Below are 27,474 nucleotides of genomic sequence, written 5' to 3' on the forward strand. Positions count from 1 at the left end.
TGGGAATGCGAGAACAAGACAACAAACCTTGGTCATTCCAGTGACTCACAAATTCTTTGTGTTTCTGCTAGTCTTGCCCTATGCTTCATGATAGCTTCACAAAAGCCTCTTTTCATAGCAGTGACAGAGATTTTTCCTCAATATACCTCTTCGGGGAAAAGGAGCTTCAATCTGTTTGGATTTTATTCTAAATACTTCTGGGAACATTGCATGAACTCAGAGGAAACCCCTGATGCAGGACCTCGCATTTTGGATGATCCATTCAGTATGTAGGTAAATTCTAAAATCCTTGCATACACATCATGCTAGATTTGCCATTGTTAAAGTTAAATTATTCTATCAAAGAATTTGAAATTCTGGGTCTCTTACACTAAAAACAATTAAAAAATACTGGGCATATTACTTTTGCCAAAATATTCAATGCAAGTCTTTTTAAAATTGGCAGGTCTGAATAGATTAATAATTTGATTTATTTGTACTAGAAAATGAAATATTGTAAAACCGCCTTAATTATTTACGAACACTTCTACAATTGTCTGAGCTTCTCTTGAAGTTATTGCACTTTTATGATAAAAAAACAATAACAATATTATTTGTTTGCAAAGATACTTGACTTATTTGGGTAATACCGCACCTTTTTAAATTAATGAGAAGTTCTTGATGTTTTCAAGTAATTATCTAAGTGATACTGATTATGACATTTGCATTACACAGCTTTTTCAGAGAACTTCTGTCTGATGGGGATGTAAATAATTATTCTGCAGAATAAAGCCTCACACGCATGCCTAATATATCTTGACATGAAACTGCTAAAAAGTTACACATCTCAGTATTTTAACTTGAATCTGAGTCTGTTGCCGTGACAAATGTATGTGTTATAATGTGAAATAGCTACATGACATTAAACAGATCTGTCCCTCAAATTAAACTTTAAGTCATTTCACATTTGTGATGAAAATATTTGAATGCAAAGATCCAGGCCTATAATGTCATTATAAACAGCAAGTACATCATGATAAGGCTTTGATTCAAAGTGACAGAGAGAATATTTTCAAACTGAGAGTTGATACAAAGACATAATGTTTTGTTTGTTTCTAAGTTGACACTGCTCTTTAGACAATTAAAAAAGTTTTGCATTTTTCCTAAATCAAACCGTTTTCTCAATATCTTCTAATGGTTTTAAATGTCACAAAATGTTTCCAAAATGCAACTACTGCATTTTACATTGAAGTAATGAAATAAATACTGTTCAGTATTTCATTATTTAAAGTTAAAAACATCCTTGAACAGTATTTGCTGTGTGTGAAGGAGAGTTTCCCACTGAAACCATGTTTTTTTTCTCACATAACAATGCAAAATCAACTGAAACAAAATGGAGAATAAAAACAAGTTTGTGTCATATGAATGGACAAGAAAATTAGGTTTTATTTTAAAAAGGCCTCATTTTGAAAGACATATTTGTTAAAATGAGGTGTGGAGTGGGTGGGCTTGCAATACATGATCATACCTAATATGGTCAACAAAAACCAGTACAGTGCTGATGACATTCTTTACGGGGTGCAACCCAGCGGACAGGAAATTTAAGAGACATGGGAGGTCGCCTAATAAGGTGGTGGGGGGAGCAAAGGGACACACAATCTGATTGGTTCACGATTTGAATTTCTGCCTCTACTGATGTCCAATCATGAAGGTTTCTCTTTGGACAACCCTGTAGTTTTAATTCTAGCCTGTCCCTATGTGTGCACATGTGTGCGTGCGCGTGTGTGTGTGTGTGTGTGTGTGTGTGTGTGTGTGTGTGTGTGTGTGTGTGTGTGTGTGTGTGTGTGTGTGTGTGTGTGTGTGTGTGTGAGCTGCTCAGCTGGTGGGAGACAGGGAGGGAAGGAATGTGTATGGTCGGTTTACAGCTGAACCGCTGAGGACGGTGTCTGGACCAGGGACACCTGACAACTGCAGCTTTTGCAGCAACGGACAGAATCCTGCAGAACCAATCAGTGTCATACACAACGCCTGCAAATCTCATTCACTCTCTGACGTCATGACATATGCATTGTTTACACGAGGTGCCGTAGTTGAGCTTTTAGCGAGTGAGAGAGCATGAAAATATCCCCACAGTGTGAACAAAGGGTCTCTGAGGAGGAGAGGGGAGGGTGTGTATATGTGTGTGTGAACTTGTGACACTGTGATTTACAATAGTTGAACTATGTACTTGGATTCTCTCTCTGTTCTGCATTTCTGGACCAGAGACACATCTATCTTGGATGGCTGGGGTTCAGACATCCAGACTCTGTTGTTGGCAGCTTATGGAAAATCACCATCTTTGCCAGGCAGTTTGCCAAGGACTGCCTGCCGTCCCCCACACACCACCCTCATCCTCCACCCTCGTCACCGCCGGCCTGTAGGGCTGGGTTTAGCAGCAATTACATTTGGTGAGATCTTGTCAAGGGTACAGCGTCATAAAATGATGGAGGTTTGGTTCCAGGTCTGGCTGCTCAGCACAGATGGTTTACTCAGCAGTATTCACAGTCACCCCACATAGAGTCAACCTTCATGAGGAACAATACTCACATCTGATGTGCTATAGGTTTAGATTTCCTCCCCATCTACAAAAGACAATGAGAATATTCTTCATTGTAATAAGCAAACCATAAGTGTCAGTCAGAATCTTCCTTTCACCAGTTTTGTTTTGCGGCATGCTACTACCATGTGTTTCAGGAACACGTTACTTTTAGGTCCAAATTTACTTTTTGGAAAGTACTGAGTTTGCATTTGTGACTGCTAAGTAAAGTATCTGTGCTGAGCACAACAAACACAGGAAAGGTGTTTGGATTTGACCACAGTAAATATAGAATAAATGAATTAATGTAATACATGAGTATGAGGGTACTGGTCACAAGATCAGCATTACTTGAAGTGTGTCACCGGTATGATGAATTGAAAATGAGATCCAATAAAAGGACATACTAATTCAAAGTTAGGAGTATGTTTATTGAAATTTCTGAGGATGGAATAGTGCTGGCCCTATATTTAATATGACAGTTTGATTATTTGGGGTTATAGTTGCTAAGCGACCTCAGAAAAAACCCAAGTTGTTGTTTTTTTTCTTTACCTTGATACAGCAACCCCAAAGCAATTATAGTTTCTTCAATTAAAAGTAAACAGGATCGGTTACAAGTATAATTTGTTCTTTAATAAATCATGATAGTGAAGTATTTTCTTTTGCTGTTCTTAAACATCTCAAATGCTCAATACAGCACAATGTGATATCTGTTTATTTTGGACTCAATGTTCAGGAAGCAAGCACACTCTTCAGTAGGATTTGGTAGTTTTGATGAGGTATAGAGTTCAAACATAGACGAAAAGCAGGCAGCGTCAAGGCACTTCACTCCATGTGGAAAATTAAAGTGTCAGACAAGGAAAAATCTATGCATAGCCTATACACAAGTCAACACCCACACACATTTTTTTCTCTCCCTCTCTCTGTGTTTTCCTTTTTTCTCAATGAAAGTCTTTCACACAGACACACATCTCCTGAGCAGTCGTGAGCCCCCTGACACGAAGACGGCTAAAGTTCATCTCATTAACTCCTGACAAGCCCGCGCCTGCTCTGTCTGGTACAGGAAGTGGAGTGATTAAGGATCCTGATGCAATCAAAGCTACGGTCCCCTTTCAAGAATGAAGACGAGGTACACATTCAAATCTGTCCAGAAGCGCACACACGCACATGTGCGCACACAAATGCACCCCTGAGTCCACGTTGACAAATTCTTTAACAAGCTGTGGTTAAAGGGAAGCTGGTTTTACTCTGACTCACCCCCCTCCTTTCAAACAGTTTACTGGAAATAAAGAGGGAGGAGGAGGGAGGGGGCACTTTCAGAGAAGTCACGTGACGGGGCTGGGCAAACCACAGCACAGAGAGGCTTTGAGTGCAGTAGGCCAGGGGGGAAGGCAGGCATACGCCCAGCGCAGATGGCCCTGATTTGAGTTACAAGAGATACGATCCTGGGAGTTGGCAATCAAGAATTCACAGCCTGTTAACCCCTTCCGTGCCAGATGAAAAAAAAACCACACAGCAGGAAATAACTTCATAATCAAGTTACAAACAGTCATGGACACAATTCATGTAGGATCTTCTGAGACGGACTATGTCAATATTGAGGATTCCTCTCCAGCACGCAGAGTGCTCTCATACTGAGCAAAAGATTTAAGAGGGGAAAAAAAGCTGATGTTCATGACATCAGCGTCTGGAGCCGTTAGAAAAGGCATGACTTCATTATTCTTGAATAGCTCTGTTGAATGAATGAGAAAAAAAACCCAGAGTGCTTTGCTGCCGTGCGTCACGTGCACTTGTGGCAGGAAGTTGGCACGTGCAGGCTGGGAGAAATACCACTGGGTTTAAGTCAAACTGCTGGCACCTACGAATCTCTGTGACTTTAGCGCAGGGGACGAAGTCAGCATCTTAATCCAGTTCTGTTGCCATAGGGTGTGTGTGTATTTGTTTGTTTGTGTGTGTGCGTGAGTGCATGTGTGTGTAGTGAGGGGAAGAGCCTGAGCATCTATGTGGAGTGGTGTAAGGTTCACGGGGGGTCACATCCTTGACAACAAAACTTAACTACTTCAGTCTAATACGCAACGATCCAACGCAATACCACAGCTTCTCCATTCCAATCCCAGTGGAGTCTCTTATCACTTTGTCCTACTGAACCGAAAGATTTTCATCTTTCAGTTCAAAACTCACAGCGGATGAATACCTCCGTCCACCTAAAAAGAGCAAAAAGTAGACAAGAGAAATCAGAGATGTGTTGCAGGATCTCCTTGAGCGAAAGAGGGAATCCCAAGAACATCCAAGCAATAGTAAAAGCCCTGGTGAGAGAAAAAATGTTTCCGTATGTGGCAGGTCCCTGCTGGTGCAAGCAACCTGCCTCCAGATGCTGTCCAATCACACAAGCACACACTATATACATATACTCACACAGCCGCTACATATCATGAGACAACAAGAGGGAGAGAGAGAGAAAGAAAGAAAGAGAGAGAGAGAGAGAGAGAGAGAGAGAAATGCAGTCTGGGACAGGGTTCGTGGGAAAGAATAAGCATAGGAGTAGAAAAAGCAACGTGAGAGAGAGAGCGGGAGAGGGAGAGAGAGAAAGAGAGAGAGAGAGCAAGAGTAAGGCTGTGTACTAAGACAGTACCATGCAGCGTCACTACTAATCTGTCCTTCCACGGATGCGAACCAAGCAGGCGATGCTCCTCCTGCATCACACTGTTGGTTTGTTTGGGAAAGACGAGCAGGAACTCCTCGATGCTGAGATGGTCGCTTAGACAGAATTTTGTCTTTCCGACGCCTCCCATTTCTGTTGCTCTTCCATTGTCTCTGCTGTTTTTTGGTAGGAATCGCCACTTTATCAGTAGGCGATGTCAAAGCTGCGCTCCCACACATGTGGTCTCAACTCCGGAGTTGATGTTGGTGCCAACCTACCCAGCTGACCACAGCGATAGTTACAGTGGACTTTAAATCAGGTGCGACACCCCTGCATCTTGTAAAAAAGCAGCCACATAAGTTGGTGACTTCCTTTACTTTGCTTCACATTTAGTGTTTTAAACAAATTACCTCAGTTTATGTGCTGGGCACCAGTTAAACGACTCTCATAATAAAAGAAATGGTTGATGCAATAGTGCTCTGCTCAACAGTGCTTAATCTACACATACTTACAGTAAATCTACAGGAGCAAATACATCAATTTTGAGTCCTCAGAGCTTCTGGAAGTTCTAGTGCTTTAATTATTAGAAGTAATTTTAGATACTTTGAAAAACCTTATTGCAAGATGGCCAGTTCCATTTGAACAGCTGCAAAGCAAGCAAGCATAGGATAAAAGTCTGTGTTTGCGACCGCCTACTGATAGTGGGGCAAATTAACAGTGTTGTGAATATGTGACAAACTAAAGACAAGATACCTGCCTTGACATTATTTGAGCTGTAGCAGAAATACATGTGATTAAAAGTTGTATTCCAAATAAGGTAGCACAAGATTCTCTAACACTGGAAATCAGTACTGTTATCTATGGTCAAGGTGTTTTTACATCAGATACACTTTTCATACATTTTTGGATCGTACCAAGAAACAACAAGCAACTTTATTAACTAATATCACTACTGATAGATGGAGTCATTTGCCCCAATTTAGCATAACGATTTACCCCTAGAAAAGTACAAATGTTTAATACTTGAAATAATTGAAATTCTGTTATTCCACTAGCTCAAAACAGAAGGGTCTACATAATAGTACTTAGTAGATATTTAAATATTTTTTTGTCATTGTTCACCATGCTCTTTCATGAAAAGGGTTCTTAGGCCTAAATGTACTAATGGAAAGATAACAATTTAATAAGTTTAACTTAAGTTATAAAATAGTTTACACCTAACAGAAAACAATTGGAAACGGAAACAGACCACATTGAAGTTAGTCATTTTATGGCTCTCATAAAATTATTCACTCACATTTTTCACACATAAACAAACATGGGTTTCTTATATTTCAGATTTTGTATGCTATGATCGGTGGCATGCATTTTATTTTGAGTTTAAATTAATTTATTTCCTTTTCAATTACTAGAATATTAAGCATTCACATCTGAACTATGTGTATATACTGTTACTAAACATGTATGCATGCTGAAAAGTGAAATATATACTGTAAACAATACCAAAGGCTCCCTCCAAAATGATTAGTAATCCTTTGGTATCTGGAACAACGTCACAAAAACACTGGCTTTATTACAAACTTTTGGGTACAAAAAGCTAGAATTTATATGTCACTGCAAAAGCAGTGAGTCTGTTGTAAAGTTAAAAACCATCTGTGGATGCAGTTGGTATATTGCACTTGACCTGTCTGACTGTTTGACCAACACTGGAGGAGAGAGAAACATTTCTCAGAATGAGGACTGGACAGACAGGTCTGATGAAAAGCCTTTACCAAACCACACGCATGTTTCCCTTCATTCCTCCTTCTCCATTCATAATCACAAGAGAGGGGGAAAATAAATATTTACAGTGAGCTGTTAGGCATTGTTGAAACTTTTGCAGGGATGTTTGATATGAGAACATTTTTACAGGGGATTTCTAAATGAAGGGTCGGAAATGGCAGGAACATTTCACTCAAGTGCAACATCGCTGTTCTCTTAGTCATAACGTTGTAAAAGCACTTGATTCCCGCTTTACCGTTGAAACAATAAGGTGGACCTTGATCAGGGATCAACGCACACACACACACACACACACACACACACACACACACACACACACACACACACACACGAACACACACACACACACACACACACACACACACACATGCACAAAAAGATCTTGAAACAAAAACGATAGTAAGAGTAAAAACAAAGCTTACCAATGCAAAAGAGAAAAGATGACAAGTAAATGAACTAGTTAGAAGTAAAAGTTATACCTTTACAAGAAAAGCATTGTGGGAAGTAAGGGAAAAAGGAGAAGGGTTTAGGTAGCACAGAGTGATGAAGGTGATTGGTTGAAAATGATGCAGGGAGCAGTGTGTCACCTGTGCGGACTCCGTCTGGTCCAGCATTTCCTCAAATTTTTGATAATCCTCATCATCAGGCTCAGCACCGGACAGCCGTGCTGCTCGTGCCATGAAGTAAGGAGGAAGCTCTCCTATAGCTGTACCTGCACCCTGTTCACACACACACAAATACACACACATACAGAGATTTTGAATTACTGCTCTTCATCTGTTCATGTTTATACCGCATGCATGATGTGATGTTGTTTTGGCAACAGAGACTGCTGGATTCAACATAACAAGAGGGATGACACCATCTATAATAGTTATCATGTGTTATGTGTACATTTATGTCTGTACATACATGTGGAGTGCAGGGTAATTATTTTTATCAATTTTGATAAATTGCTGTTAAATACAGTGGGAAGTTACATTTCTTTAAATTTTATTTTAATTATTTAAAGACCTTATGTAGCTTGCTTGTAAAAATGCAATATGAAGTTTTACATATGGAAGTGTAATAGTTATTGTGACAAGTACATGACTATGGTGCCTAAGGGGTTAATGAAGCAAAATATCAATATCCACTATCCAAAGGAGCTTGTGCTGCTTGACGTCTGAGATTGTGCGATCAGAGCGCTTAATGGGAATAAAACGGAAAGGATTTACGACAATGAAAATCCCACAGATTATTAAACAACCATGGACACGTTAAACGCAGGCCCAGGGTAGGTGAAACACCATATGCTGTCTCGAAACAGCACATCAATAAATTGCATTGCTAACTGTTCTGTTCCAATCTACTCTGGACGTGGAATTCTGATTTTTAGGAAAATTTAAGATGTGCTAACAAGTCCAGGGAACCAAGATATCAATATCCAACAGCCAAAAGGAGCTTGAAGCTATAAAGTGCTGGAGCCTATGTGACTAAAGGGGGCTTAACAAGGAGAAAAAAGCGGAAGTGATTTGAGGAAAATAAATCCTCAGCACTTCAGTAGGTTCACCAAGTTCATCCGCCAAAACATGAGAACGGGGTAGGAATGGGGGTGAGGGTTACAGACTTAATTAACACAATGAAAACAGTCGCCAAGAAATGCGGTGTTTTTGGAGTTGCTCACAGCTCATTACTTTAATGTTTCCAGGCACAAGTGGAGAGTATGGGTGCTGGGGGGTTGAGAAGATATGGTGAGTGTAAATTACAATCACAGAGAGAAAATGTATGATCCTCAATCCTCAACGCATCCCGGACACCCTGCAATGCAGAAATAGCAATTAAAGAAAACACATTTTTTTCATTAACAAGCTAGAATTTACCAGAAAAGTTTTCCTAACTCTTCTTGGCATTGCAATAGCTCTCTGTGTGTCCTGTATCATGTGCCTGATACAACCACCACAACAGGGCTGTTCGACAGCTAAACACTTCTCTTCTGTGGTTCCCCAGTGGTGGAACAAGTTACCAAATGCTGTTCGATCTGCAGAATCCTTCTCAATCTTCGAGAGAAGACTAAAAACCTCGCTCTTCACTGAACACCTTTGCACCTGACAGAAAGCTAAAAAATGTCCTATTATATCACGGTCCTGTTATCACACTTCAACTTGTATTATGTCATTTATCCAGGTTGTTTCCTCCTGACTGGATTCTTGCATGTCTTGTATCTGCTCTCAGATATACATTGTTCTGGATAAAAGCATCTCCTAAATGAAGTTGCAGAATTGTAGAATTGTAACATTCAGTTGTTGTAGGTGAAACACACACACAAATCACAGCTTGGGTTTATCTCCCTAACTAATCACAGGCACACTACTTGCATGTTGCTGGCTGAGCTAGAGGATGATTAGTGGGTAGTTAGCAGCCATGGCAGCGACAACAAGCCCAAACAATCATTCTCTGGAGGTGGTGCTCGCCCCAAACCTGGCAGACTTCATCTTTAATCTGGACACCCCGTTCTCTTGTTAACACTGCAGTCTTTGATGAAATCTGCCAGCTTTTTCTCATAATGGAGACGTGTGTTAATCTCCCTGGCAGCTGTTCCATTCAATAGCTCTGCTTCTGTTTGTGAGCATGCCACTGTGTGTGTTTGTGCAGGGGGCAACGAAATAGGTCCACCTGCACAGTAGCCATGCTTGAAGTGGAGCACTTAAAGCACCTGCAGTAGTGGACAGAGAGGCTTCAAGAGGGAACAGAAAGTGACAAAGAGGGAGTAAGCAAGTAAAGGAGGACAGAAGATGGTTGTGAGGAGGGAAATATCTCATGTCTCATCATCAGCCTATCCAGAAGGTGGGGAGGCTGGCAGGAGGAGGATAAATGTTGGCGTGGGTGCTTCGAAACCGTGGGCGCAACAGGTGTCTCCAACTGTAGAGCTGACAAGCCTCAGCCTCGGCCATGCCAGGCTGAGGTTACAGGGGCAGTGGTGATTGGGTGGCTGTGAATCCAAGGGGATTGGGTGGCCCACACACACCCACAAAAACACACTTGGATATCATTGTCGAGATATCACTTCTCACACAGCATGATGCCGATGCTGGGGTGCAGCTTGGCTCAGAGGAAATTTGACTCCATTTTGAAGGAGGAAAAACTAGAATGCGGCACCAATAAACCAAATACACAGGCCGTTGTGCATACGGGATTGGTGTGCCTGCACATGTACATGAAATGGGATGCAAATATGGTATACTAAGACAGTGTGTCTCATACAACAACATGAGTAAGGGTGAAAGGTGAGGATCACAGTATATTTTATTATGGTGTATTTTTTGATATTCGGATAAATATTTACTTTAGTAAAAAAAAAAAAAACACTTAATGATAGGACTGGAGGCTAGTGAATAAATATAATCAATAATAAGCCCTCACAGTGTATTGTGGTAGTGATAAAATATTTGTGTATAGTACAAATGTGTATTTGTGTAAGGGAATTGCTGTCCAATAAATCCCAACCAAAAAGTTTTCATCAGATGTGTTGGTGTGCATGTTTCCAATTTTGCATTTGCAAATAAGCATGTGTACGTGTGTATGTGCACATATACTCAACATATTACTAGAATAAGGAAGCCTAAAGGCCAACTACAGTAGGAAGGAGGTTGTGGAAAGTCAACATGGTTCCTGTAAAGTTCCCAGTAGTGAAGAAGTAGCTGAGGATGTGTATTTCCCCTTAGCACCTTCCACATTATGAAGAACAGGGAAATAGATAACAAAGAATGATAAAACTCACACAACATGCCAGTGATCAAGTTCTCTTTTCTCTATTGTTGGTAGTTCTGCCTTTAGGCATTTTAAAAAGGTTGACTGATCATTTGTGGACGTGGACATGAAAAGATACTGTTGTTACAAGATAGCTGATAATGAGTGTGACTTCTACATTACCAGAGCATAGATATTTTCTTGTGTTTTCATGTGCTCTGTATGTGTGTGTGTGACAGGAACACAGGGCATATTCAGTGGTTTTATTGTAGCTCTAATGCATGTGTGAGTCATTGATAAACCACCACAGCCCCAGTTTAAGCATAAGTAGGCATCCAAGCACAGGCTGCTCTTTGTCTAAGTCTATGCTTTAAAAAGTAACACTGACACTGCAAATTTGAACAAGTTTTTATTTTTTTACTTTTTTTTTTTTTTTTTCAATAAATTGGTAAAAATGCTTCTGTTCCAGCACTAAAAAGAAGCACAGAATGAAAATATTTGAACTTTCTTGTCAGTCACAGGGCTGGTTTGAGGTGTGAAACCACTGACGCTGCTTGGGGGAAATTCACAGCAAGGAGATGGGGTTTTCCAACGAAATGAATTATCACTGAATACATTTACACATTAAATGCACAATTGCGTCATTTCTAGCTTGAGTATTTACTGGTGGAGGTACGTCAAAAAATAATCAAGGAAACACTTGTCACATGTGACAGTGATACTGGTATCAGGTTGCAGGTATTATACAGTCTTTGATATGGTCAGAGAAATATCTAAAAGATTTAAATAATTATTTTTATTAGGACGTTAACAATGAACGAATTAACAGGTATGAGCAAGCTTTCACATTTTTCATTGCTCCATAACATCATAAACTGCATGTTGACTGAGAAAATTATAATCTGATATGTGTACTAAATTTGGAAAGTTTTACCCTGCCCTTGGTCTCTGAAAGCCTTCAATTTAGGCAATTTTCATGTTTCTACTACCTTCTGTCTAATGACACCTTTTAAAACTGACTGAATAAATTCAAAAAGTTTATGGTGGTCAAACTGAAAACAAGACTGTTTTCTTAGTTCCTGAGAAACTGCACTTTAGGAGATATGAGGTTTTCACCTGACAGCAACAATATTTTAAAGTGAACACTGCTCAAAGCTGTGGTAAATGTACAAGGTCACTGTAGACAGTGGCCAAATATGAGACATGAGAACTATGTTATAAAAGCTTAACTCTGTGCAGATTCAGCAGTCTGCACAGGATTTTGCACATTCTTTAGCTGTAGGTCCACAGCCAGCGTAGAACAGGTACTCACCCACATACAAGCTTCCAGCCGGACTTTTGAGATGATGGTCCACAGAGAGATGCTTCCCTGGAGGGCTGCTGATCCCACCACACTGTCCGTGCCCACGGTCTGCGCGCCCTCCACGCCCACCTGCTCAGCATCAGAGCCTGACGTTGGTGCTTCATGCTGGGGACAGACTATTTGGTCTGGATAAGGAGGCTCGGGGAAATCCACAGAGCCACATTCATACGCCGCTAGGGTCACTGATGCTATGTGTGGTCCCTGAAAAACAGACAGACAGAGACAGAGACAAAGACAGAGAGACAAGAGAAAACAGAAAGGAATGTGGGTGTAAGTCTACCTGTTGGAAGTATTCTGAGTCAGAGGAAGACCCCTTCATTATTAGCATGGGAAGAAAGTGACAGGAGTGAGTCAAACACTGATTGATAACATTAAGACAGTTATATGTGGGCCAGTATCGAGACTTTGTCTCCTGAACTTCACACAAAGGAACTTTCCCTCTGCTTTTTACTAAAAACTAGCATAAAGAAAAGATGATTCTTCTGCGTTCCTTGCTGTATGAGTTAAATAGGCCATTAGGAAAAGCTGAAAAACATATAAAGGTGAAGCATGACCTTTCAAAACCTACAGGAGGATTTAAAATGTCAACAGATGCACAATGGAGGGCCCAAATGAAAATGATCAGAGATGGAAACCAAAGCTCAGACAGATAAAACATTTGGCACACACACACACACACACACACACACACACACACACACACACACACACACACACACACACACACACACACACACACACACACACACACACACACACACTCTCTCTCTCTCTTTCTCTGTTTTTCTCTCTCTCGTATACTCATTCAATTTCTCATGCTAAAAACCTGATAAGTGAACAATATGCTGTATTTTATTACTACAGAGGTGTAAAACCCAGACTCCCTCTGTTGTTGTATTGTAGCATGCTGATGAACACACACACACAAACACATACAATCAAGTGTAGTCAAATTCAGCGTCAAAATGAAAACGACCGCCAAGTGAAATAAACAACGCTGATTATCTTATTTTTGTTTTTCCTGAGAAGCCTTGGATCCTGGCATTCACGAGGGTGTTACTTTGACACGCACCATCCACCTAAACACTGTTGCAGCCAATGCAACCACCACATGGACACAGCACTGTCAGACAGCGACAGTCGATCTCCAGCAGCACAACGCAGCTTGCAGTATGGCAAAAACTGTTCAGGGAGGGCTCGAGGAACACAAATAAAAGCCGAAGTGATTGACCCTAACCTCAAAATTTCCAGATCTCAATCTAATCAAGCATCTATAAAAAATTGGTATCAAAAGAGGACACAACCCACAGCTCTCAAAGAAAATACTGCCAACATCAGTATTGTTGTGTTGATCCCTGGAGAGTTGTCTTGGTGTACAGGGGCACCTGTACAATATAAGGTAGATGGTTCTTCTGTTGTGGCTGAGATATGGCTGTATATGTGTATCCACAGGAGAGCCACGCAATAACATTAAAGAAAGGAGAAGCAGAAGAAGAAGTGAGTTCTAAATTCAAGCTCTCTTCAGATAGAATTTATTAATGTTTGACTGTTCCTGTTGATAGAATGAGACATTAGCATACTTAAGGACCCGCTGTCTTTGATATGGCCTGGTCCAGTTTACATTTCTGGCTCCTGTTTATTTACTTGTTTCAATTAGGCTTCTAGTGAGAAAACAGAGTCAAGAAAAAGAAGAGAGGTGTTTGAAGTCTGGTGCCTGGTGAAAGTTTGTTGACCTGCCAGTTTTTGTTGTTCAGTCTGAAAATCCTGAATCAAGTCATCACATTATCTGTTGCTGCTGTGTAGGGAGACTCTGAGGCCACACACACTGACAGCCAAACTCAATGACAGGCAAATACCCAAATGGAAGATGGGAAATCTCAATTTCAACACATTTCTGGCGTGCTCAAATAAAGTACAAGCATTAGTCATGTGGAGTCTCCTTTCTAAATGCACATTTAATATTTTCAAAGTAAGTAATCTAATTCCCCTTAGCTCTTTCAAAAAAAATGTATAATTAAATTATAGAATTTTATTTCTTTACTGTTTAAATCTTTTCTTGCTGCACACCTGTTTTCAACAGTAACTTGATTTCCTATTTAGGTCAAAGTAGGGTCGAAACATGAGCACTCACTGTACCCTGCTGGTGAAAACCATGCAATTAATGTAGCATAGATTCAGTGTTCTCAGTTTTTTGTGTGGGAAAAACAAGGAAATTACTTGCACAAATGGTTGTTGGTCTTTCTTCGCTGACTCATTACAACACTAAAGTTGATAACATCGTCTGAAAGCACATTGTTTGATTAAGCTTTATAATGAAAAGGAGCCAGTCAGGAAGAAAAGGTCATGTAACCTTGCATTTCCTCTGTAAGAACAAGTTATCCAATGAACAACTATCTGATGAATATGAAATGACACAGATGATCAAACAAGTCTCTAACAGTAGCATGATCCTGGCAAATAAAGGCAGTTCCACTGAGTGGGCCGATGCACGAAGGCACTTTGTACTCTGTCTTTTCCATGTGTTTACACTCATCTGTATGTGTGTATAGGAAGGGTGCTCCCAGTGACGCACGGGGACAGTTTGACATTACGCAATGTAGCGCCAAAGCAATCTGGCAAAATTGAGGTGTGGCTGATACTTCCGGAGCAGCGTGAGACAAGGCAGGACTGGACAGGATGGGACGTGGGAGGGCAGGACAGTGGTGTGTGAGGCAACAGGAAACTGCAATGTCTTCTCTAGGAGCAGTGCACTCCCTTTAGATGACACAGATTACTCTCTATAAACACAATATTATTAAGCAGGCACAATGTTAATGCTAAAAAAAAAACACTCCCAGGACTCACAAGGCCAGCTGTTTACACACTTGTTACCAAAGCAGAAGACAAATAAGAAAATCTTTAGCGACCCAGAGAGAGAAGTCAAGAGACTCCCAGCACTGACCCAGTCAGACTGGATCCTCCCTACCCTCCCCACTGACTCTTCAATGGGATCGTGCTACCCTGACATTCACGCACACAACTCATCAAGAGGAATGTTGATGTGGACAAGAAAAACTATATTTCTCTTGTTCACACCTCCCACCTCTACCTCACATAATGTGTGTTTACCAAACACACACAGCAAGCCTGCCAACAGAGAGCGTTGCGTGACTTGGAGTACTTGTTCTCTTTCTTGTGCGCTTTTCCTCTCTATCAAATGCTGTGTCACAGTTTCTCACCTTACACAAAAGTCCAGTCCTATCATGTTGTCCAGGTGACTCAACATTAATGGGCAGCCAAGCCCACAGCATTCAGGTAGCTACATTCTGTCCCATTTTCTTTGTGACGTAACGGCATGCATAGACAAATTGACACACAAAAGCACATTTTATCTTTTAGAAAGGCAAATAAATGATTAATACAAGGAAAAATACAAAATACACATGCAAAAAACGTATTTTTTTTCCTCTGAGAAAGCACTGTTCCACACTGTTTACTATAAACAAAGTCCGGGAGAGGGTTTATGTGAGTGTACTGAAATAACTATTCCACCTCCGTGCTGTGTCTACTTTGACATCCACCCAATGCTGATGGTGTCTGCAGCCACTAAAATACACATCAGCACTCACAAAGTCCCTCTCTCTGACACAATGTGATCCATGCTGGAGGCATTGCTGGCATTCCTGTGGTGCGCTGCAGAAACAACGCCTGGCTCCTAAAATGAGTGGTATCCCCACTTTTAGGTATGTATGCATCACCCAAATCCGAGACAAACAGTTTGGATCTTTTAACAAGTGTGTGTGTGTGTGTGTCTGCATGTGTGGTGACGATATATCATCAGCGTACAACAGAGCATTTCAGTGGGAGCACAGGAAAAAACAGAGAACTACCGTCAAACAATATCTAATGTAATGCTCCCTAAAATAAAACTTCAATCAAATTTATGAGTGATTTTAATCACAACCTAAACATTATGCGGGTAGTTCTTTTACTGGCTTCCCCAGTAATAACTAAAGACTTTATAAGTCGCTCATGTATTTCAAAGTGAATCTATCAGCTCACTGTGAAGGTTTTATGAGAATGCTGGAATTCAAAAAAGTCTTTGCTAGATAGAAACATGTCAACTCCAAAATATGAGTCTATTTGAGAACGAATATAAAATGACAGCCATCTGGAGACCAACAGCCCATCACACAGGCTGCTATAATGACAGCTATAGGTAGATAGTGATAACTAAACTGATAATAAATTACATAATTGTAATGAATTGTTCTTTAACCGCTATCCTGGACAAGTCTGAGGGGATTAGATAGAAGTTGCTCAGTGCCCCAGCTATTAAAAGGTGTGTGTTAGTGTTCCCACTGAGTGAGCATGTGAGTGCTGGTTGGCCACAAGTTGCTGTCGAGAAGAGCTAATGACACTGACTGCCAACCCCCTCCTTAGGTCCAGGATCTTGCATTGTTGTAGTAACAGCCTTGAAATGTTAAATACCTTACATAAAAACAAGTAGATTACTAACTTTTTTGCATGACATTGTGTGCCACAGTGACAGTGTTATTTGTATGAGTTTGCACATTTATTTATAACATAATGTTACAGTCTTGTAATGATGATTTAAATGCAAATCAGCTTGTGCAAAGATTAGGCATTTTACATTTGAATTCCGTCCAGGGAAACAGATGCTGTAGAGGGATAGAGTTTACAAAAAAAATGTCATCATGTATCAAATGCAATTTCAAAAACCAGCACAAAAAAGCAAGCAGCGTGATCACAATAAGATTCAGGGTCCTGTAGGTTATATATACAATTTAAAAAAAACATACTTTTTGTTTCTGTCCCAGCATTCTATTCCTAATTGAAATCATATCAGATCTTTGTGTTAAATCTAAGACCTTTGCAGATACAGCCCAAAATTGTCCCAGACACCACTAATGGTGTGGACTCCTGTTGTTAGTTTACAGTGGCAAATGTAGTTCCTTCTGAAGCCCAAACCAAGACACTAATGGGTGACCATAAACTGACCAGTTCTCAGTGACCACGACCACAGGATGGTCCAGTCATTAACAGGTCGCTGTGGTTGTCAAGGGTCATTTAAGCACATTCGACATGGTTCGGCTAGCATAACCTGCTAACCACTTCTTACAGTGGGAGACTGCTGGAGGCTAAGTAGCACAAACATTAGAGGTTAGTTCGTTGTGAAGAAGCACTGGTCAGGATCTCTGAGGGAGGTAAGAGAAGGCTGGCCTGATGCCAGTGATGGAGCAGAGACAGAGAGGAGGGGCACGGGTGTTTAGAAGAGGGTGGTAAGTACACATACACACACACACACACACACACACACACACACACACACACACACACGTTTGATGGGTTGGTCCTGGTGATATATCCATGTGGTTTTACCATATGACTTCATGTCCAAAAACCTCTCCCAGCAGACAGACATACTCACTCTGACCCCAAATTTGCAATGAATGTGACTGTGATGCAAAAGTTCAGAACATGAAGTAACAAATTAAACAATCTTGCACTGTGTGCTGAACAGAAAATGTAAATATGCTCATGTCAATTTGCAACTGATTAGAAATACCATTTCGTTTTTTTCTAAAACTGAATTAGAAATTTTTGAAAAAAGGTGTGTTTGTTATCGCTATGTTTTGCTTACTTTAAAGCCTTTATGGTTTAACAAATCTCTATAATTGAATTCATTAAAATGTGGCACTTTTGTGCTTATGCCATCTGCAAACTAAAATTCCTATTGAAATGAGCAGGTAAGAAATGATATAATTCTGAATTTTTATTATAAGCAGTATTTTTGCTTCTGGATGTTGTCTGCTCAATATGTTCTGTGCTTTATCTGTTGTAGCAAAATATTATAGAATTGAAAATAGTGCTATGTTGGTACGCTAGTTGAATAGATCTGCATGGGATACCATTATTTTTATCTTAAACTTTTATCCTTAACTTTTTTGTTATGGCCTTAATTTACATTTGATTTCACTTTTGTTGTGTTTATGTACAAGAAGAGCTGCAACCATTTGATTCAAACTAATTTGATCATATTTATGTAATTAAGGTTCATTGTAAACCATCTTCAGTGCTTTCTGTGAAGCTGCTTTCCTTTGACTCATGTGACAGTAAACTGAATATCTTTGTTAGCGGGACAAAGTGTTCACAAAAGGGATCACTTTAGATGACCTTTGTAATGGGTAATTTTTTAGTTTTCTAACTTATGCATTGAAACAAATAATGTAAAAACCCTTATCACAACAGAATATGAGGAAACTAAAATCATCAAAAATAAATACATCAATTACCTAAAGTAATGCTTCACTCATTCTCTTCAAGAGCAACAACACTATAGATTAATTTCATCAAAGCACAGAACGTGTACACCACCTCTCTGAGTGTGTTTAATTTTACTACTACAACAAGAAAAGAAAATGTGAGTAGCCAGAAATAGTCCCTATCAGGAAAACAAGGAGGAGGATGCAGTGACTGTTCCACATATCAATCTGAGGCTGTGTGACAGTAACTGCAAAGCACAGCATGGACTTGATGGAAGAATTTCAGAACCAAACTATTCTTCAAAAAACCTAAACACCTGCAGTCTGCAAGCAGCGCTCTGGTTTGGTCTGGTCAAGTTTGGCTTGTTCTGGGAGGGTTGTTGGTGCCATTCCAGACTGGCTACACACTAAGCCTACTTTCTGGCCCAGGATTTGCTTCCTGTGGGTTGTGTGTGTGTGTGTCTTTCAGACCAAATGGTTATTGTACTTGGTATTAACAAGACTCCTGGGGCCTCCAAGACATAGACAAACGCATGCTTTGGATGGCTGAGGTGTGACAATTAAGATTGAGACACTATTACAGATACCACACACACAAGCACGCACACACACATACACTCGTACAAAGACACAAAGCTCCCATTTACACATCTTTCTGGTATTCATCTTTGATGAAGTTTGGTGACGATGAGTAAGTCACAAGATGTTTGGGCAGATCCATTTGTCCAACCTTATAAGGAAGAAAATGAACTACTTAAAAATCTTGAATGAAATCAATTGTGCTGCTTTTTTTTTGTCAAAAGAAGTAAAAGCCCTTTTTATATTTTAGCAATTCCCATCACAGCTGTCGCTTTACAAGTTAGCAGTGTAAAATCGCCAACTAACATTTCTTTTTGGTAAGTAATACTGCCTCTTCAGCAGTGAGAGGATCAAATCCATGCGATAAAGTTCTGACATACTATCTAGATGTAGTTAAAAATTAATGGTTTCAAATTGAATTTAAGAAGTGTTGAAGTTAAAGCGAGAGTTCTGTTACTGAGTCAAGAGTAGCTTTTCAGCTTTTCAAAGAACTACTGAACTTGATCCTGATGTGTCACTTATGTTTTAGGTAACATATATGCAAGGTATCAATGCTCACTTAAGTGAGCAGAGGAATGATTATATTGTGCTGAGTCACGTCTGTCTGAGCATAGCAAAGTAAAAAAAAAAAGCGAAATTACTATCACCGTAAGGTTTATAGTATATGCAGTAAATCCATGCCAATCAGAGTAAATTCAACTCTTCCTGAAGAGCCGGCTCCAGTCCTTATCACCTCCGAGTTTAGGCAAAACTCCCTAATCAAAACTTGTCAAGTGACCAAAAAAAGCACCTACACATAGTGGAAAATTTAAACCAGGTCATACAGACTGGCACAGTGTGTGAGTCACAGCTCAAACAAAGCGACCAGGTTTCTGTCTGTGTGAATGTGAAGGTGACCTATTGTTTGCTTCTGGCACTAGAACAAGTCTCGTCGCTATAAAAACCACACAGTGATCAACTGAGTGAGAGGTAGGCACCTCACACACACGTGCTGTATTGTCTGATAACCTTTCACACTACTGCTCCATTTCTCTTACCCACATGTTCTTATACTACGAATGTGTTGGGGACCTGCACCTAACAAGAAAAGAGCACCTCATTCAGAGAACTTTAAGAACCCAAGCAGCCATGTGTGAGGGTGATGCTAACAACAATGCCGGGACAGTGTGTAGAAGTCATTTTCTCAGACCTGCTCAGCTCAGTGATAGTTGGCGCTAATTAAAGCTGTGCTCCTGGTAATTGCCCACAGCCAAAACTTAATTTTAGGGGGATTGCTGGGGAAAATCTGTATATTCTACACAAACCTCCTCTGTAACCTATAATTTAGCAATCCTAAAAGAAACTGAATATAGAAAACTGCAGAATGTCCCTTTATTTAGATGAGCCACTGGTTTAGTTTTTGAAAGACAAGGGACTATAAATCATAAGTCATAAGCAAACATGGTCAGATTTTTGCGACCCCATTTTTTTCCGGTGACTGCTGACATTTATGCTCATGGAAAGACACAACATGTACACGTCTCACTCATAAAAACTGCTCAAAGTCAAGAGGGAGAGAAAAAAAGACTACCCGAGTTGCTATTATGTAAACAGCAACGTGCGCAGCTTCAATTATAATGACTTTAAGTCTTTGTTTCTGTTGATTTAACGTTGAGCACAACAATTTTCATGCTGCCCATAATGACTTAATGGCAACAGCCATTACTGAAAGTAATTTAATGGTGGATGACTCAGATGAGCTCTCTTCTAAAATATTTACAGCATTCCCAAGTTTTCAAGAGTCACACTCATCGCTAACCCCTTCTCAGTTAAAATATAATTTATGGAGAGCAGTGACACTAGTTGTCACTAGAAAACAAATACTTGAAAACATAAGTAGGGATGAAAGCCGGCCCCTCATAATTGTGATCTTCACAATTATTACAGCAGATACATGCACAGGTGCAGGACTTCCAGCACGAGTACATGTGAATGAATGCAATGATCCTCGTCTCCGTAGCCTGTGCCGAAATGAGATCTCTAATGTTCCTGCATGATTTTATTGTTTTCAGTTTGCATTGTAAGCACCCACCAACTACGTTCTCTCTCAAAACAGCAGGATAGAGTACACTTGATGATGTGCCAAGTGTGCATTTTTTCTTACTCTATGCCAGAGTTCCAGCATTTCATTTTTCTCCATTAACCAGCCCTGAACCATGTACAATGATCTCCTGCAGTTTCAATGGGATGCAAGCACTGCAAGGAGACACAGGGCAGCAATTGCCATTGTCCAAGAACAGGGGAGCTGCCACTTCTGCTCTGGTTTCATTGACTGGGATGGTTTGCATGTTAGTGGCTGTGAACTGCCCTCTGCTGGTGGCTCTACAGTACTTGGATAATATGTTCACTTGCTTCCCGCCAACCACTAAGGATGCGCTGTTAATATCTGATATGTGGTCATTTATTCCTAACAAAACAACTATTAACGCTACCAGACTGCCACATTAATTTCACTGAGGTTAAACAGAAACCTTGCATCTAGGAGTGCCCGGTTCATTAAGTCAGCACTGTGTCAGCAGAAAAAAAAATTAACCACACATTTACTTGGAGGAAATGAGAGAATTATCTTGGGAAGGTAGGGGAAGTCATATGACAACAGAGTCACATGTTCGATCGTGTGAAAATAGCACAACAGAGAAACTTTACAATTATTAGACCTGCAAGTATTTCCACCATTGCAAATCTTTACACAAAGATGGGAATAAAGATATTTTATATAGTTTTATAATTAATTTTGTGTCTTCTGCATTCATGTTATTATAACTGCAGTAAGTTGAACGATGCAGTGGAATGCTAAACATTTGCTATGTAGCGGTCCCGCTTGTCTTTTCCAGAAAGCAGACAACATATTAATCTCCAGCTGTCAGCCTTAATGTGAGTAAAATGCTGATACTTGTGTCAATATAATCAAGTATGTAAAGTAAGGCAATATTACTCGGAATAGATTTTTTTGACATTGAAAGAGCACTGGCACCCTCTACTGTCGCTTTGAAAAAATTAATGAGGTCAGTTACAAAGTCTTAAGCACAATTTACCAGATATTATTTTCTCAGAAAATCTGTCTTTTCTATTGGACTACTGACACCAAACTCGGATTTAAATGTAATGTGAAATACTATTTTGAACTTCAAGAGCAACATGTTATTTTGTTGGAATTTATTATATTGGACAGCAGAGAGACACAGGAAATGTGTGTAGAAGAGTGGGGGAATGACAATGCAGTAAATGGCCATAGGTTAGACTCAAACCCATGACCGCTGCACTGGGGACTACAACCCCTGTTTATGGGTCACCTGCTCAGCCAACTGAGCTATCTGGGCACTCAGCAACAAATTATTTTGTTATAAACTAATCAACTTTTCCTTCAGCCCATGGTGACAGCTTCACATCTTTTATCGAAAAGCCCAGGAAATTAAAGTCAAAGTGATAGTCAAAAACTGTGCAAATCCTCATATATGAAAAGTTGGAACAAATAAATGTCTAGATCAAAATTTCAACTCAGCACTAAAGTAATGTCTTGATATGCTTCCTCTTTACTCATTACTTTGATCAATGCTTCATCTACTTGTTATTTACTGAAATAAAGGTGAAGTCTGTTATGTTGAAACATAACACATGTGTGGGCATCTGCACACATACGAACTCAGACACGTTCATACTCATGCACAAGACTCGCTGGAATAATGTCGTGTGGCTCAGTCCATGCACACAGTGCACACACAGAACTGACAGATAGCTGATGGTGAGGAGACAAAAGCTGAGAAAAAAATTCGCAGTCTCGAGATTAAAATGTCTTTATTAAAATGACCTATCTTAACTGGACCGTAATTTTTGGAACATAGTCCAAATGACCTGAGGTGGGTAAATTGATGCGTACAAGCTCAGTTTACCAATCAGGCAAGAGCACAGGTGTCTATTATCATTTAAACAAGAGCTACAACAACCATACTACACCCTACCTGCAACACAGCTCCACAATCTAGTCAGCTGCTTCCACATTTAAAGAAACATTTCTCAACTACTAAGAGTACTGAACCCAGTGCAAATCCAATAGGAGTATGATGGCATGACCAAATGTAAAACATTTTTTGAAATATCAGCTAATGACTTGACAAAACAGATCAGGACTGAATAAGGTCATAAAGGATTGCTAAATCTTTTATTAAGCTGGAAAAAAAAATCTCCTCAAACATAAAGTTTTGAGTAACAGGTTTTCTTCTTCATAGCAGCAACACATTTTCAAAGTTTCAAATCCGTCACTCATTTCCCAGTGTGCTAACTTTTTCCAGGTCTGAAACCTTGTAAATGACAATTTCAAAGTGCTATGTGTAAGTTCTGAAACAATAAAATTTGAGTGTCAACAGGTCAAGTTTTTCTTTTAAAATGTTTGTGGATGTGCACTGCAAACTCTTTTCACTTTTTACAGATCTTCCAAGACTATTGCAACTTTGTGAATCACATGATTTCTGGTAATGTTGTCCCGCAGCGGTGAAACTCCAAAACAGAGTCTGAAGAACAGTCCAACTTCAAGTTGTATTTCTTAGTTAAGGTGGGATGACAGACTTCTCCACCAACTAGTGAGCACAAGACATGCAAACACAATGCATGGAGGGAACATTCTCGCATTAAATCCAAATTATGATGGCTAGCATTCGCTAAATAAAAACAAATCATCCCTATCGGACAAATTAGTAGTCCTAAGCTTGATATATTGTCATAACCTGGACTCATGTCAACACACAAATGAATGTGTATTTTTGATTCAAAGGTGTTATTTTCTTAAAAATCTTTTTTTTATATAACTGTTACAAATCTTTTGTCTTCCTGGTAATCAATAAATCAGCTTACTGGCCAGATTTTCCTCTCAGGTCTTCTCAGCTTCTCATATTCAGGTATGATTAGGAAAATGCTCCACATGGTATACCAAACTGTAGACCTAATGAGAGCCTGTGCAATCAGAATAAAGTGTAGCACTTCTCCCCTGAACAAGTGTACATCTATAGTATTGCACTTAGAGTAGTGTGGAGTCTGTGATTCTCAAGAAAGGCTGTTGTTTTTGGTAGGCAGTGAACAGACCATGAGGAGATATTCACTGAATTTGACAGTAAGAGCACTGGATAAGTCACATACACCACCTTTACCTGTAATTATGTTGGTGTGCTTCCCAAAAGTTGACATAGGTGTCAGTCTGGAAACTCAGGCCCATTTAAGTTTCTAATTTCAACCATTATTAGAAAATCTTATGGATTGCATGGAAAACAGCACCAGAGATCAAGCTGCAAGTGGTAGATTTTTACACACGTGGACAAAATTGTTGGTACCCCTCAGTTAAAGAAGGAAAAACCCACAATTCTCACTGAAATCACTTGAAACTCACAAAAGTAACAATAAATAAAAATTTATTGAAAATTAAATAATCAAAAACAGCCATTACTTTTGAATTGTTGATTAACATAATTATTTAAAAAAACAAACTAATGAAACAGGCCTGGACAAAAATGATGGTACCTCTATAAAAGATTGAAAACTATTTGACCAGAGTGACATGATTAACTCAGGTGTGTCATTTAATTGACATCACAGGTGTTTCCAAACTCATAATCAGTCAGTCTGCCTATTTAAAGGGAGACAAGTAGTCACCCTGCTGTTTGGTGAAAAGGTGTGTACCACACTGAACATGGACAACAGAAAGCGAAGGAGAGAATTGTCCCAGGACATCCGAAAAAAATTATAGACAAACATCTTAAAGGTAAAGGCTATAAGACCATCTCTAAACAGCTTGAAGTTCCTGTGACAACAGTGGCTCATATTATTCAGAAGTTCAAGACCCACGGGACAGTAGCCAACCTCCCTGGACGTGGCCGCAAGAGGAAAATTGATGACAAATTGAAGAGACGGATCGTTGGAATTGTATCCAAAGAGCCCAGAGCAACCTCCTAAGAAATTAAAGGTGAACTCCAAGGCCAAGGTACATCAGTGTCAGATCGCACCATTCGTCGTTGTTTGAGCCAAAGTGGACTTCATGGGAGACGACCAAGGAGGACACCACTGCTGAAAAAAACTCATTAAAAAAAGCGAGACTGGAATTTGCAAAAATGCATGTTGACAAGCCACAAAGCTTCTGGGAGAATGTCCTTTGGACAGATGAGACCAAACTGGAGCTTTTTGGTAAGGCACATCAACTCTATGTTCATAGACTCAAAAACCAAGCATACGAAGAAAAGAACACTGTCCCTACGGTGAAACATGGAGGAGGCTCAGTAATGTTTTGGGGCTGCTTTGCTGCATCTGGCACAGGGTGTCTTGAAAGTGTGCAAGGTAGGATGAAATCTGAAGACTATCAAGGCATTCTGGAGAGAAATGTGCTGCCTAGTGTCAGAAAGCTTGGTCTCAGTCGCAGGTCATGGGTCTTCCAACAGGACAACGATCCAAAACACACAGCCAAAAACACCCAAGAATGGCTGAGAGAAAAGCGTTGGACTATTCTAAAGTGGCCTTCTATGAGCCCAGATCTGAATCCCATTGAACATATGTGGAAGGAGCTGAAACATGCCATTTGGAGAAGACACCCATCAAACCTGAGACAACTGGAGCTGTTTGCTCATGAGGAGTGGGCCAAAATACCTGTTGACAGCTGCAGAACGCTCATTGACAAATACAGAAATCGTTTAATTGCAGTGATTGCCTCAAAAGGTTGTGCAACAAAATATTAAGTTATGGGTACCATCATTTTTGTCCAGCCCTATTTCATTAGTTTGTTTTTTTTAAATAATTTTGTTAATCAACAATTGAAAAGTGATGGCTGATTTTGATTATTTAATTTTCAATAAATTTTTATTTATTGTTACTTTTGTGAGTTTCAAGTGATTTCAGTGAGAATTGTGGGTTTTTCCTTCTTTAACTGAGGGGTACCAACAATTTTGTCCACGTGTGTATGTTTGCGGAGACATCTTAAAAAAACATTCTGAACTTGCTTGGCCCAATTACAATGACTGACCCAGTCTCAGTTCCTAAAAAAAAACAGGACAACATGACTGCTACCATTCTCTAGTGTTCACTTACCATATAAATTCTAAAACTCTTCTACTGTCAGAAAGCTAAAATATCTTGTGAAGATCCACAAATTACAAAATCACATAGGAATCTAAATGGATCCTTTAAACAGTGCTCTACAGAAAAAATACGCATAATAATTTTCTGAGGTCAGTTTTGTGCTTCTTAGGAGGGGTTGAAGCACATAGAAAGGAAGCAGTAACTACATTAGACAGAATTTCTTACACAAATACAGTTAAACTGATAACTTAGGCCAATATTAGATTGCACACTTATTAAGGTTTGAATGTTAACCAGTTGAAGATATTCATGTTCACAGTAATTATCCCTATAATTATTGTGATGATGAATTAAAATTTCTAATATAATGTTGATTTTAATTAATCTAGATATCTGACAACAAACTGATATGAGTAAGCTGTATAGAGAAGGTGGACTGGTATCAGCAGGCTCAGGTCTGCAGTGTTGAAATGCAATTTCTGAGGCATTTCCATCCTACAAGGAGACCATTTATTGGGCGACACACAAACGTGTGACTCTGTTCAGGGTCAGGGGTGAGATAAAAATAAATATATAAACATAACATGTATTTGAACATCTATATGAAAAATCTCCTATTAACAGATTAAACCCCCAAATATCTGCCATAGTATCAGCCTTTCAAGAACATTATCAGTAAATCTCTACAAAAACAAATGCACAACAGCAGCTTCAGCAAGGAGCACCAAGGTCTGTCATGAACTCAATGACACCACAACCTGCAGTAGCAGCCACGCTCACTAGATGGGGACATCCTACATCAAAAGCTTCCAAAAAAAGTGAGCTGGGTCACTAAGAAGTAGAAAAGCTCTCACATTACATTTTCGAGCGTCAGAGTTTGGCTTTTAAAAACAGCAGAATGGAGGACACGCACTTCAAAGTTTCCAGTTCAGCTCCGCTGGGCAAGGGCACACGAGTGTGACAGTGGGCTCCCTGATGACAGATGGACTCGGAGCAGCGAAGACAAGCAGATGTTTTGGAACCCTGATCTGATCAGCAGTACAGACCCAACACCACATGCTCCAAACTATGTAAAAATTGCTGAGGGAAGAAGAGAGTGCAGACTGAAACAGAAAGAGGAGAAGGAGAGAAGGAAAGGGGCAGTAAAACAGGGAGCTTAAGCTGAGAGACAGAAAAAGGAAAAGTGAGTAAGGGGAGGGAGTGTCAGAGAAAGTGAGAGTGAGTGACACAGTGGGGAGTAGGAGAGTGGGGAGAAAGGAAAGAGAAAGAACTCTGAGAGGGGGAGGGAGAGTGTTTTTATCCTCATGTGCACTCAGTCAGAGGGGTCAGTGAGTGCGATTGTTCCTGGTCTGCCTGTCAAAACAGTGTGGCTACCACAGCGCCTATTCATCTCCGCCCCACTCTGAAATGCGTGTACACACAAACCCATACTAACACACTCACATATGCAAGTGCAAATGCATGGAGC

The 27,474-nt window shown here is 39.9% G+C and overlaps 1 protein-coding gene across 1 annotated transcript in view; it reads right to left on the reverse strand.

The window, feature by feature from the left end:
• The window catches only part of LOC110958041 (vacuole membrane protein 1-like), a 64,967-nt gene that overhangs the window by 27,161 nt on the left and 10,332 nt on the right, over positions 1–27,474 (reverse strand). The window contains 2 exon segments of the mRNA XM_051937418.1: positions 7,565–7,696; positions 12,019–12,270. Of these exon segments, the coding sequence (XP_051793378.1) occupies positions 7,565–7,696; positions 12,019–12,270 (384 nt within the window).

This window comes from Acanthochromis polyacanthus, chromosome 17 (genome assembly GCF_021347895.1).
Source record: "Acanthochromis polyacanthus isolate Apoly-LR-REF ecotype Palm Island chromosome 17, KAUST_Apoly_ChrSc, whole genome shotgun sequence".
Taxonomy (NCBI): Eukaryota; Metazoa; Chordata; class Actinopteri; family Pomacentridae; genus Acanthochromis; species Acanthochromis polyacanthus.